The sequence below is a fragment of the Podarcis bocagei genome (assembly GCF_964188305.1).
Source record: "Podarcis bocagei genome assembly, chromosome: 1".
In the NCBI taxonomy this organism is placed as follows: domain Eukaryota; kingdom Metazoa; phylum Chordata; class Lepidosauria; order Squamata; family Lacertidae; genus Podarcis; species Podarcis bocagei.
The window spans coordinates 105,715,869-105,730,668 of NC_138125.1; the positions used below are offsets into that span (position 1 = coordinate 105,715,869).

Genomic DNA, 14,800 nt, shown 5'->3' on the forward strand with positions numbered 1-14,800 from the left:
TATTTACAGCGGTTACAGCACAAGTAGCACATTGATCCTTAATGCAACACGAAAGCCACCTTGTAACACACACACACACACACACACACACACACACACACACACACACAATGATAATACGCTACATTTCCCATGGACCAAACTTTGCATTGCTGGATTTTAAAGAAGTGTTCGGCATAATTCTTTATTCTTTGTGTGGGACTTAGGAGTTGCCCTTGCTTATTAGTATTGATAACAGTACGTGCACAATGCTGTACAATTTATGCACACCTCCTTTGAGCAACATTAGCTTTTTCATAGTGGTCGAGGCCATTATTACCGTATTTTTCACTCTATAAGACGCACTTTTCCCACTCCAAAAATTAAGGGGAAATTTGTGTGCGTCTTATGGAGCGAATGCAGGCTCCATGGCTTCAGCGAAAGCAATGCGAAGCCTCCGGAGGCTTCGTGTTGCTTTCGCTGAAGCTTGGAGAGCGAGAGTGGTCGGTGTGCACCGATCCCTCTTGCTCTCCTGGCTTCGCTTCGCTGGAGAGGTGTTGCGCAGCTTTCCCTCTCTGTGCAGCGCCCCTTCAGTGAAGCAGGAGGAGAAATGGAAGGGGCTCTGCTTCGCTGAAGGGACGCTGCGCAGAGAGGGAGAGATTTTTTTTTTCTTGTTCTCCCCCTCTAAAACTAGGTTCATCTTATGATCGGGTGCGTCCTATAGAGCGAAAAATACGGCAAATCACTCTGTGGCCATAATTACTGACTAGAAATCTGTTAATGTGCAGTGGCTTACCGCATGGAATGTGTGATTTTACCATGGCATTGCAAATGTTCATACAACAAATCAAAATAGGAAAGAAAGAAAGAAAGAAAGAAAGAAAGAAAGAAATTTAAGAAAAAACTAAGTTGTCTTGGGCAGTCTCTTCAGAAACTGTTATAATGAACTTCCTGATGGCCTGCTTCTCATAGGTCTTAAGTAGCTTCAGTTAAAGTGGAGAAGGGGGAGTCCTAAAAGCTTTTCCAGGAACTCATGTTATACATATTGCCCTGGCTTACTCTGAGGCAGCAACAATAGGCACTTTATCCCAGTAATTGGGTAATATCTTAAGGATCTTGATTCTTAACAGTTACTTCCTATCTCTTCTCAATACCTTCTGTAAGTGGTATAAGCAAAAATTGTGTGCTTGTTTAACATGCTAGCAGCAACTGATCTCAGAACTGATTCATATATGTATAACGGAGTGATGAAGACACACACTTTAGTATCTTAGTTTTTGGGGTTTTTTGTAGAACTCCGACCCCATATTCCTGTTAACCTCTCCACTAAAATTTGCTGAAAATGGAACCAGCTGTAGCAGTACTGTCATTAACAGGTCAATTGTCAAATTAAAGTGATTGTACATAGTAGACAAATAATATCTGTACCCTTTGAGAGCAAAACAGTCATTGCCAAGGATTGCACTACAAAATGATTCGCACTTTCAAAAACAAGTTTTACATCAGCAAGAGAAAGTACTCTTGGCATAAGAATATTGATTTCTATAATTATTAGTTATCTAACTCTTTTCATAAATTAGATGGATGCTTCAAAGAGAATGTTGCAATAATCCCTGCAGGCCTTAATGTAGTCCAGAATTACTATCCCCATATTATAGGCTGGGTACTGAGACTGAAAGAGTGATAGCTTACTTAAGTCTCCCCAGTGGGCTCCTGCCAGTGGGATTGGCAAAGCTCACGGTCATGATCACAACTGCTCATGATCACAGCTGCGCTGCACCAGTTCTTTGTATATCAGATTTGAGTTCGAGTCAAAAATCATCCTTTTAAAGGTTGAGAGCATATGCGTGGAAGCCGAATGTGGTTCAACTGCATTACTCTTCAGTAAAAAAACAACAGTAATCTATTGTTCTCCTTAATAGAATGTTTCCAAAATAAATATGGTCAGAAGAATCTATTTCAGTGAAGCTGGGGTGAAAAGTGTTTGGTTCTGGTGCTTAGGGACACGATACCTTTTTTGCAGCTGTATGCAGAGGCACATGAAATGCTTAGGCACATCAAATCTTTTATTCAACCGTAAGACTAAGGTTCTGATGCTAAATGCCAAACACTTGAAGCTTACACTGAAGAGCTCAAGTAGCATTCCATTCCCAAGTACAAGTCAAAACCATAATTGGGCTGAAATAGTTGAAAAATTCCCTACAACTTCTGCTTTTTGCTGGCATCAATTTAACCTAGTCCATAACCACTTGAGTATATAGGAGGTATTTAATATTCGAAAACCTGTTTTCCCCTCTCCTCAACTCCTTGGGGATTTATGTTAGTCTTGGCCTGCTGCAGTAGAAAAGGGCTGCACAGCAGCAGAATGCAGCAAAGGCAAAAGCTGCGATGCTCAACAAGTTTGTTAATAAGTTGTAAAATTTGGAAATTTTGTTTTTGCTTTATTGACTTTTCCTTTTCTTCATTAATTTGTGAGTTGTACTAGCTTTCAAGAAAACTATGGTGACTTCCTGAATAACATTTATCTAAAATAATACATAGGGTGGGATCCAGTGGGTGGGTACCGTATTTTTCGCCCCATAGGACGCACCGCCCCATAGGACGCACCTATTTTTTTTTGGGGGGGGGATAAAGAAAAAAAAAATTTTCCTCCCCAGGCGCGGGGGAAGCCCGAGCTTCCCCAGCCCCCAGAACAGCCTGCTATCTGCAAGCCTAGGGAGCCGCGCCGGTCTCCCCAGGCTTGCGGAGAGGTGCGCGAAGCCCGGGGGCGCTCTTCAGCGCGCACCAGGCTTCGGAATGCAGGCAGCTCTGCGCTACCCTCCGGAGCCCCGCGTGGCTTCGCGCCAGGATCCAGAGGGTGGTGCGGAGCTGCAAGAAGCCCGGGAAAGCCTGCATTCGCCCCATAGGATGCACACACATTTCCCCTTCATTTTTGGAGGGGAAAAAGTGCGTCCTATAGGGCGAAAAATACGGTATATATCCACTAATGCAAGACATGCATCAGCGGAATAGAGGTGGAGGCAATTTTCAGCAATTAATCTGCAGCCTCCCAAATTGCTGCCTTTCCTATACTACCGATGGATTCTTTTCCCATTTGATTGCACCCATAGCACAAAATATTTTTGGGGTAGTATAAAATTTCATGAATGCTTTATAAACTTTGTTGTTACTTCAGCTTCAACTTGGTCACTAATTGAACCATGGATTACTCACACTAGGTTGCAATGAATTTGAATGATAAGACAACCACAAGTCACCATAAAACATTGCAAGGCATGCTTTTCATGTTATCGTCATAAATTGAAACTAGGAAAGCATGTGCATTCATCCTTTGTAACACTAGTACATTTTAGTCACTTTTATAAATATTAAATGATGATAAACAGTACGGCTATTTTCATCTACAAAGAAGTAATACCTGTGTAGTAACTGCCTTTTCCCTTTCGTCATGGGAATCTGTCAACCTGAAACAGCCCTACCCATCATTTTGCTAGCCTTCATTGAGCAGCTATACTAGTGATTCGCTTCATTAGTAAGTCACTTCTAGCAAGATACTTCGAGTTTTCCAAACACAGAGACAAGTCATTCTCAACATTCCAAGGGAAAGGGAACATTTGCTCAGGAAACTCATTGATCCTTGGAATATTACAGAACCTGTTAATTGAGGACCACTTGAGAAATTATTTGCAGTACCTGTGAAAGGAGTTCCTTTCTGGTGGCATTTTAAATATTAAGTAACTTACCTCAAATCATAACACATTTTCAAAGGTTTTCATTAGACAAGGAATTCTTCCATAGCATCTATATTTAGATACTATAAATCACTGTTCACTGTTGTGATCCAGCAGGTAGTCATCAGACAAAACAGAAACCAATAAACAGCACAAGATTAAAAGCATTTACTGAAGCTTCTGTACATTGCTTAACTGATTTGTATAAATCTGTTGCTTTTTGTCCTGTTTTCATATTCTTTAAAGTTTGCTATGAGAATTGTGTTCTGCCAGATTCTTTGAGGAAATTTAAGCATAATCTCCTCCTTTTCTGCAGTAACAGGGGGTATTACAGAAGAACAATTTCAAACACATCAACAGCAGTTAGTTCAAATGCAAAGACAGCAACTTGCTCAGCTTCAGCAGAAACAGCAGTCTCAGCATTCCTCCCAACAGACGCATCCAAAAGCACAGGTAATATTCTTTTTCTGGAAAATGTTTTTCTTCTATTATAAACCTGATTCTTACAGCAGTTATCCCTGCTCAGAGAGAGAGATAGAGAGGATGAAACTACCCACCCCCAAAAGGAATTGAGCTGTTTCCTTTAAAATGGTTCACGCTGCACTTTTTGTCCATATTGTCATCCCTGTCATCCCTGAACTGACCTTCCTCTAGGAAGCCAAAGATGCTGTTGGAATCTGTCATGGGGCTGGGGCTGATGGGAACTGGAGTCCAACAACTTCTGGAGGGCACCCAGTTGGTTATCCCTGCTCTAGGTATACATTCACATATACACACAGACAAATGTATTGTTTGAACTGGACAGTCACATATGTAGACGACAAAACAAAAAAAAGTTCTGCCAATGTCATGATGGCTGTCTATATCAAAAGTATGGGTCAACTTTACTGTTGTTCTGCTTGTAGGTCTAGGTAGCAGAAATACCTACTTAAAGGAAACAGATTATTTTAAAATATGATTCAGCAAACAGGATCATTTGAAATCAGTAAAAATTGGAGTAAGAAATGCTTAGTTGATTTCACCCCTCAGATTTTTTTGTTCCTGTGAATGAGTTTTTAAGAACATTTTTATATCTTAAATAATAAGTGACTCACATTATACACTCAAAATAAGTAAGCCCACCCATATTTTTTGTTTGGAAATTATTACACTACTGCTGAAAATTATTTGGAATTGTGAATTCTTAAGAATAATCTCATGCAGAACACTGCACATTATCATTGAAGCCACAACCACCACACCACCAAATGTCTTCTGTAGCTCTTGGCAAGCAGTATCTGATGTAGCAGGAACTGCTACTGTTTGGGGTGTGGAGGTATTGACATCAAAAGGAACTCTTTATAGTTTCAGAACGGATCAACAAAATTTTGAGCTAATAGAGGTGTGGATGAAAGGCAAAGATACTCATTTATGGTCTCTTGACTCTGGGGTATGATATTGAAATGTAATAACACTGAGTTGGAATCATATTTTGACTTTCTCTGCCTGTTATGAGACGCACACTGAGCTAATGCACCAGCATCTCCTTATTAGTCCATAATTAACAATAATTATTTTGTGCAAATTCCCTAGGGCTCAAGCACCTCTGACTGTATGTCAAAAACGCTTGACTCGGCCAGCGCCCATTTTGCTGCATCTGCAGTGGTGAGTGCACCTGCTCCCAGTCGCAGTGAGGTGACAAAGGAACAGAGTGCCAGCCACAATATAAATGGTGTTGTTCAGCCCACAGGTATGGATTTCTTTTTTGTTCTTCAATCAAGTAAGATTTGCAACAAACTGCTTGATGCTTATTTTTAGTGAAATCAAATGATGGTTTGGAAACAAACCTAGGAAATAAATGAGAATTTGTTCATTTGAGAGTAAATTTGTTTTATCAAATGGACAAGGTCATACTTTCACTGTGTGTTTTGTTTCAGCCACACTTTAGAGAAGTGAGTAGCTGCCTCTGTGTGTTCACTAGTGCTTTGATCCTTCTTACTATCTGCACTCAACTGTGCAAGCCCTTTCAAAGCAGTTTGGCAGATCTTATCCTCAGCTTAAACCTCCTTTACCATTTTAATTTTTTACAGGCTTTGGAGGGTTAAGCAAAAGTGTTCTGGTGTTTAGTTCTAGATTAGTTTCACAATGACCTTGATTTTCTTGAACGTGTTATTGTTTATTCCTGGAAATCTTACTGTATATGTGTGTTTGTGTGTTTGTTTTGAACAGCAACGTCAAAAACTTTGTACTCCACCAATATGGCTCTGTCATCTAGCCCAGGGATCTCAACTGTACAACTTGTAAGGACAGTTGGCCACACCACCACAAACCACTTAATCCCAGCATTGTGCACAAACAGCCCTCAAACGCTTCCCATGAACAATTCTTGTCTCACCAACGCAGTGCACCTCAACAATGTCAGTGTTGTTTCTCCAGTCAATGTACATATCAATACAAGGACTTCAGCACCATCGCCAACTGCCTTAAAACTTGCCACAGTTGCTGCCAGTATGGACAGAGTGCCAAAGGTGACTCCTAGTAGCGCCATCAGCAGCATAGCAAGGTGAGTATATATAAACAGAGAAAGAGACTGACAGACAGACAGACAATGATTCAAATCAGGATTTTAATGTGACCACCTCTGCTTTTTATTTTTAACATAAAATTGAATTGATCCCAGATCACATCCTACATATAATTTTAATTATATTCTGAGCTAATTTGTTTTGATTTTGATGGTCACGGGGAGGTGCAGGGAGCTATGAAGCTCCACCCCCAGTGACTGTAAAGTTTATTCAGTCAACACTCCACCTTCTGAAGTTTCAGGAAAAATCTGAAAATCCACACATTACCATTCGTGCCTTTTATTTTCCCCTTCATTAGTTTTCTGTAAGCTGAATTCTGTTTTCAGTTTCACATTGTGTGCTCCCGGAACTGAATGTACCCACAATCCTGATTTTCAGTTAAATAATCGCCTATAATCAGAAGAAAACTTTTTTTGAAATGTTACTGTGGAAGAAACTTAGACTGCTTGGTGAAAATATTGAGGCTGCGATCTTATGTCCATTTATCTCTGCTAAGTCCTATTTCTGTGACTTCTGAGTAAACCTGGACAGAATTGTACTGTGAGTTTTCATGTGATAAGATTCATTTCAACTAAATAGAACTTTGATGAACCTTTAAATAACATCCAATAGGTAAGTTTTTTTATTTTAAAAATCTGGAAAATAAACAGTAAGATTTTCAGTTAATTTAATTTGTGTTTATGTTTATTATTTATCTATACAATAAATGTGGAAAAAACAGTTAGGATAATTAATTTTCCAAATATTGAGAAATTAACTATTTTCCTTTTATAAACACATTTTCAGAGAGAACCATGAACCAGAACGATTGGGGTTGAATGGAATAGCAGAGACGACAGTCGCAATGGAGGTGACATAACCTCAAAGCAGTGGCTCAACCTGTGCTAATGGTGTAGTCATTTATATTCCAGCTGAATGCAAAACAACACCCTGTGGATCACAGGGAATTAAAATGGACCTAAATGGACTATCATATCGTATATTAAGTCGATATATAATGTACATTTTGTAAAATTGGGAAAATCACTACCTTGTAAAATAGTTTATTTGTATCATCAATATTATTTCTGTTACTTGAATAGTAGATATTCATCATCATGCTTTTGCACTTGAATTTGCAACTGAATGGATTTAAAAATAATTCTTTAATGGGATCATGAGCATGAAATGGGATCCTGCATCACTTGTTTTAACTATTTATTTTGCCATGTTTACATTTTGTATCTTGTAAAAATAAATCCAACTTTGTGTCTAAAAAAAAGTTAAAAGATTCATAGCTAGGAAAAATTCTTGTAATTTTTTTCTAAAGAAAATGTAAAGTTTTCACTTGGTTCATTTTGTTTCACAATTTTAGATGGACTTTTTGGTAAATACTTTAGTGGCATTTCACTGTCAAATATGAAGTTCAAGGCAAAATAGTATTTTCTATTACTGTGCAGGGGAAAGGGATGGATCGATACATGCAAATTTAATGTAGTAACCCACTTTTCCATATATTTTGAATGTATATTTCTATTTATAATACCAGTTTATAAAAAATAATTACACAGAAAACCTGACTAGTAAAAAATTATGCATCTAGCACATATTAAACTGTGCAGATATGAAGAAAATTTTCAACTGATTATATTTTATCTGAAGTCTGCATAATTTAACCGGCTTTTAACTGTAACACACCACATAAATGATATTTTACCAGGTATGTATTGCATTATATATCATTGCAATAATTATTGGATGTCTAGATATCGAGCCATCCCAGGTGATGGGGGAGGGGGGAGGGTTGTGGCAGATTGTCTTTCAATTTTGGAGAGTTTTCCTGTGGCTACAAGGCAAGTAACGGGTTGGAAAAAGTCTGACTGTAAGCGTTGGACACCTTCGTAGTGTAGTGTTTTAGTGACTTTTTTTATACGGTTCTTGTAAATTAGATACGTGTAGTGGTGTTTCAGAATGTTTGTTTATGCACTAGTTCAGACAACTTTCCCTGTTACTTGTTCTTGATAAGTGAAAACTGCAGGGAAATAAAAATACATATCAAAACATGGGCACCTTGCATACGTATTTATTTCACAATGCGGAGAACAGTTTGCCTATCATATTCCGAGGTTGAGCATGTACACTTGCACCTCCATCCAGCAACACATAGAAGCTTCTCGAGGCGCATGACTGGCTGGATCATGGAGTGCATGTGCAGAAGGTTGCTGCATGGAGCTGGATCTCTGCATCCAGGACTCGAGGCTGCACGTGTGAATCCCAACATTGGACTGGTACCGTGTAGACATCATTGAACAAATAGTGCTGTAAAAGTCAACTTGGTAGACTGTGGTAAACACTGGGCATGTGCAGAACTGTGTGGGCAACACACGGCAGCATGTGCCAATCTCTTCATTGGGGCTTCAATCTGTTTAAAGGGGCAAGTTTTCCTTCATTTGTATCGATGTACATTAGTGCATATTGCACAAGTAATCCCTACCTCATAGCTGTAACTTATGCTGCACCTGCTTTTGCAGAATCATCTAAATAGAAATTTACTACTCGAATTATGTATGTGGCAAAGAAAACGACAAAAATGCTTCTCTAATTTTAATTGTTTCTGAATTTATATTTTTGAAGTGGGACTGAACATATTTAAAGTAACAAGTGACATCTGAATTAGGCTGCCTTTAGGTTTTATTATATTATATTACATGGTTTTATGTTGTGCATCTTTTTTTTAAAAAAAGTATAAATCATGTGTGTATACCATGTTATTAATATACTTCCATCAGTTATTATATAAAGAATCGTTATCTGTTCTAAAGTAAAATGCATTGAGCCTCTTTGCTTCTTTGCTGCCAGAGTTTTCAGATTGTCTAAAAGTAGAGGAGAGCCAGAGGACATTCCCCCTCTTGGCAACTAATGAACTCCTGGAGTTTTTAAAACATTGCAGAGAAGGAAAGAAAAGGATTTGAATGGCTTTTTCTCAGAAGAATTTTCAGCATATATGTTATCCTTCCTCATGCTTTGTTAAGATTTGGTTGTGAAAAAAGGTAAGAAGTTAATGAATAGGTGACCCATGCTTGACGGCTCCATACATACTACTGAGCCAGTCTAAATATTGGATATTGGGTATAGGATATTGTTTGTTAGCAAAATATAGGGAGTCAGTTAAATTGTCCTGAAGAACCTACAGAAGTACTGAACGTGGCTCCTCATATCTTCGAAATAAAACTGAACATCTAACCGTTCAAGCCGTGAAAAACTGGTATATTGAGGTCTGCTTTTCCTTCATTTTATCAGTCTGAAGAATCACTGCTAAAGAAAGAACCAATAATTCAAATATATCTGGAATTTTGGTTAATACTCTGTGGGCAAAGGGAGAAATGATGTCACTTAAGTCCAGCTTCAAGGTGCTTTTCTGGTAACCATCCTGTTTAGTAGCAGGATTTGCATCACTTTGAAATCATACGTTCTATTTCACAACTTCAGGGGAGAATGCCAACTGTTATGCAGACAACGTGCAGCACCTGTACACAGGTACCTGCAGATTAGGGGAACATTGAGGTTTGCAGAAACAGAAAAAACAGGCATAAACTAAGGGGCGGGGGAGGCCTCATCAACTCAATGGCATGGAATGCTGAGCAACTGAATGAAAAAAATTGGCAACCAGGTGGAAGGGAAATTGAATGAAGCAGTTGAAAAGGAAGAATGGGAAAAGACCTACATAGTGATAAAAGAGTACAAAGAAAACTCTGCCTGGGTCATTCATTTCCTAGTTCTCACTGACCAAGCTATTTTTAGATGCTCCTAGGGATGCAAGAGCATAAATTAATGGAGAAATCCGATATTTTAATTAGACCGGGAACCAATATGTTTCTACCACACACACACCAAAAAAACAAAAGGTGGTATGAAGGAAGATTATTTTTCTAAATTTTAAATCTATTAAACTTTTTTTTAAAAAAATTATAAACCTACTAATGCCAATTCCAAAGCAGATGCATTTGGGAGTTGGGAAGGGTTCCCATTGATATGCTGTTGGTCATTGTTTGCAACAATCGGGCAGTGTTGTGCAGAAGTATTAGATCTCTGTTGCATGTGCTTAAGTTGAGATTGGAGTTAACTGGGTGAGTTCAGTAATCTGCAGTCTATGCTGCAGATTGGACTGATACGCAACAACCCTGCAGTGTAATTCAATCAATTCCTGTTACTGGTTGAAGGTCTGTGCTGAGAGAGTAGCTCAGCCCTGCAATATAGTCAGTTGTTAATACATCAGATAAAAAGTAAGGGTGGTTTGGATTCCCTGTTGAACAACCCCTATGGTTTTCATGTTGCAGCAAAGGACATTCAAATTTGGCCCCTCAGTTCTCCCTGGCCAAGCACTCAACTGTATGCAGAAGTTTCATGCTCTTACTTCCATGCAGACAGGTTGTGCTTTTTAGAAAATTAAGACCCAAATTATAGCAGAGAGACTCCTGTTAATATTCTTTCATTTTATTCAGCCACTTCTTCCACAGAGTCAGGTAACATGTGCACACCAAGGGTGGGACTCTGCAACATTTGAGGAGGGGCTCTGCTCATACCTTTTATTAGTACCAAGAAGACTGCTGCCACTGTAAGAGAAGAAGTACCTAAGATGTGGAGCCAACAGCTTGGGTTCATGTACTAGTACTAGTCTAGTGGATTACAAAACGTTGGTATGTGTTCCAAACCTCTAACTTTGTCCCACCATGCTACATAGCGCTAAAGGGCTTTTAATTTGCAAATTTATATTCAGGAAAGACCCTGAATATGTAATAGCCACTTTTTGAGCAGCCTTTGTTTTACTTCCAAACTTTTAGGCACTTGATCACCCAAATTCACCATTAGGTGGAATGCTGTCATTGCCGCATTGAAACCTTTCTACTGATTTTATGCAGCAGGTAAAAAGGCCAACAGTGAGCTCAAGTGGGAAGAATAAACCTAGAGGGGAGTGAAGTCAGGAATGCAATTCAATATTCTGGGGATTAATTAGCAAATGAACCGGAAAACATTGAGGTTATTTAAAGTAATCCCTCAGAATGTCGTGTTTTGTTCTTTAATGTTTATAAATTATTAAGGAACACGTGGTCCAGGTCAAAATGTAATGGATTGACTGTTTGCCTTTGAGCAGAAACAAAACATTGACTACCACTATGTTAAGAACTGTGACAACTTGCCTGCCTCAATGTATGTGTACTTATCAATCTACAAATCACCTTTCATATTGATAGCCATCCTTTAGTGGCAATCAAACTATACTAATAACAACAATACATTCTGTAATTTAATATTATAAACTATTCATTCTAGTCAAAACAGCTCTGTGATCTGTGAAGTAACAACCACTTGTCATATGACAAACTTGTCTACATAGAAAACGTTTTATGCAAGACATGACACTTTCATGTTGACACTGTTGCACTACATTATCACCATGTGATGGTTTTGCAACACTATCTGGCAAGAAGCCACAGCTATCTTCTTCCCAGGGATTTGATACATAGTTTTTATAAAACATTACAATGGTTGCTCGGTGCACAGGCTGTTTGTTGTTTTCTTCATAAACTTCCGGCATTAATAATATGTAGCAGATATTGGACAAAGATGCTAAACAAATGAAGAAAATACTCCTGGTCTGAGCCAGAATGAAGCCCTAGGACCTAGTTTCAAGTGTCCCAGGTTTCTCTAGATCACAATGTATGAATTTAGATAGTAAATGAATAGATGCGGCTAAGTTCTATTTGAGTATATTTTTCCAGATATCAATAGTCCTTTAGAAGTTGGAATACTGTATAGCTTTCTAAATCTGTCTGTCCCATTCTGGGGATCTTTAGGCTTATATGGCGGGTCACTTCATCACAGTTAAAAGATTTTAGGCACTCAGCACTCAGCTTTAAGCACTCAGCTCTACACTTTCCTGTGTAACAGATTTTCTAATCTACCCATTGGCTAGATTGTTTTTCTGTGCAGTTTGGGGTGATGGAAATTAGGGCACCAATCCAAGAATATGGAGTGCCTTTCCTCCAGCAATTAGCAGCTACAGATAGTCTGCTCATCTAGAACTTGCAAGTAGGACTTCTGGCTCGAAGGACAGGTCTTTCAAACCAATGCTTTAAGACCCAGGATCTCTGATGAATACTGGAAATTATTATGAAGTACAATGTTTAAATTATTAGTGAAAAGGTATAAAGTCTCTCTTGTCTTCATTCATGAAAAAAACGCTGCAGAAAGGACAATATAAGGAGGTGACCTAAGAATAAAGGATAAAGGTAAAGGTAAAGGTACCCCTGCCCGTACGGGCCAGTCTTGCCAGACTCTAGGGTTGTGCGCTCATCTCACTCTATAGGCCAGGAGCCAGCGCTATCCGCAGACACTTCCGGGTCATGTGGCCAGCGTGACAAGCTGCATCTGGCAAGCCAGCGCAGCACATGGAACGCCGTTTACCTTCCCGCTGGTAAGTGGTCCCTATTTATCTACTTGCACCCAGGGGTGCTTTCGAACTGCTAGGTTGGCAGGCGCTGGGACCGAACGACGGGAGCGCACCCCGCCGCGGGTATTCGAACCGCCGACCATGCGATCGGCAAGTCCTAGGCGCTGAGGTTTTACCCACAGCGCCACCCGCGTCCCTATAAGAATAAAGGATATATAAATATAAATATATATATTAATCCTCCATAGATAATGGAAATAACTAACTGAACAGCATGTGTGTGTATGTGTGTATATATATATATATATATATATATATATATATATATATATATATATATATATGGCTGAAAGCAGTGTAAGACGTTTATAGTTTGAACTTACGCAGATATACGGAGAAATAAACTTTGCTAAGTTCAGTGTAAGCATGTATAGCCTGATGATTCATCCATTCATTTGGTACTTCTTCAAGAAGCTTAATATACCTTATATTAAGCTAGCATCCTGAGCACACAGCAAGAGCCATAGAAATTATTTTTTTCATGCTAGGTTCCTGCTTTGTGCTCAGGATGGCAGCTTAATATAAGGTCTTTCAAAACACCCCAATTCTAAACACATTTTGGGGTCTCATTGATCATAATGGAACAAATATTTGTTGGAAGGTATTTGGGTTGACAGCTAGTCAGATCAATCTTGGTGTGCACTGTGCATTCCAAAAGGATTGGGTGCATGAGTTATTGCACAGGGGCAACCTGACAATTTATGTACTGCATTGATTCAATAATATAGAACAGTGTATATAATATGAGTTTGGTGCATGCTTCTCTGAGCTCATTGGTGGGAAGGCTGAATAACAATGAAATAATCTTGAGTGCAGTGGGAACACGTCAGAGGAGAGGCAACACTAAGTAGCAGCCTTGTCTACACTAACAGAACCAGGTAATATACTTCGTATAAATATTGCCTATCAATTACTACTAAAGCTCAGAAAGGCCTCACAAAGGAGGGACAGATCTATAATAGGTGTGCACTGATCATTAAACACTGTAACATGAATGGGAAATACCAACATAAGGCAAAGGACAGTGAGCAAAAACTATTTTTTTTAAAGTACATGTGCAATGAAGCCTGGAACCACCATAAAATTATGATTCGCTTGAGCTGGTGCAAGCAACATTATCTTGGAAACATGTTCCATTAACTTTTTCTAAGTAGCAGTGAAGTAGTGCTTTGCTGACAAAGCAAGAATCCATGAACCTGCGAGAAAAGCAAAAGGGAAGCAATCCTATTGGAAAGACTTGTGAGGAGGCAAGTCAAATATTTAATTATTAATATAAATATTTTAAATTTCGTAATATTCAGATGGTTCCAGAGAAGTCATGGATAGTTGGGTACCCATATGATTGAAAGGATTGTTGTTGTTGTTGTTTAGTCGTTTAGTCGTGTCCGACTCTTTGTGACCTTATGGACCAGAGCACGCCAGGCACTCCTGTCTTCCACTGCCTCCCGCAGTTTGGTCAGACTCATGTTTGTAGCTTCGAGAACACCGTCCATCTCGTCCTCTGTTGTCCCCTTCTCCTTGTGCCCTCCAACTTTCCCAACATCAGGATCTTTTCCAGGGAGTCTTCTCTTCTCATGAGGTGGCCAAAGTATTGGAGCCTCAGCTTTAGAATCTGTCCTTCCAGTGAGCACTCAGGGCTGATTTCCTTAAGAATGGATAGGTTTGATCTTCTTGCAGTCCATGGGACTCTCAAGAGTCTCCTCCAGCACCATAATTCAAAAGCATCAATTCTTCGGCAATCAGCCTTCTTTATGGTCCAGCTCTCACTTCCATACATCACTACTGGGAAAACCATGGCTTGAACTATCCGGACCTTTGTTGGCAAGATTGAAAGGATTACCAGAGTAATATACCCAACGTCACCCAATGAGCCAGTGGTGGAGAGCAGGATTTTTAAGTTAAGTAAATTAAAAGTACCGGTAAATTAAAATGTGAAGAGGCAACATCAGGAAGATCTCAGAAAGGGGTAATAATAATCATCAGTGCTTTTTTTCTGGGGGTACGCAGGGATACGCATACCCCTAAACTTTTTGTGA

At 39.2% G+C, this 14,800-nt stretch overlaps 2 protein-coding genes across 3 annotated transcripts in view; both read left to right on the forward strand.

The window, feature by feature from the left end:
* The window catches only part of EPC2 (enhancer of polycomb homolog 2), a 46,916-nt gene extending 38,600 nt beyond the window's left edge, over positions 1–8,316 (forward strand). The window contains exons 11-14 of one of the 2 annotated variants that reach the window (XM_081167660.1): positions 4,027–4,163; positions 5,283–5,439; positions 5,919–6,252; positions 7,061–8,316. In XM_081167660.1, coding sequence (XP_081023786.1) covers positions 4,027–4,163; positions 5,283–5,439; positions 5,919–6,252; positions 7,061–7,133 — 701 coding nt within the window. In that variant the 3' untranslated portion in view covers positions 7,134–8,316. The remainder of the gene's footprint in view (positions 1–4,026; positions 4,164–5,282; positions 5,440–5,918; positions 6,253–7,060) is intronic. The other variant, XM_081167661.1, reaches the window with a different exon arrangement.
* Positions 1–14,800, forward strand: part of KIF5C (kinesin family member 5C) — a 326,400-nt gene that overhangs the window by 234,942 nt on the left and 76,658 nt on the right. The gene's annotated exons all lie outside the window — the stretch shown is intronic.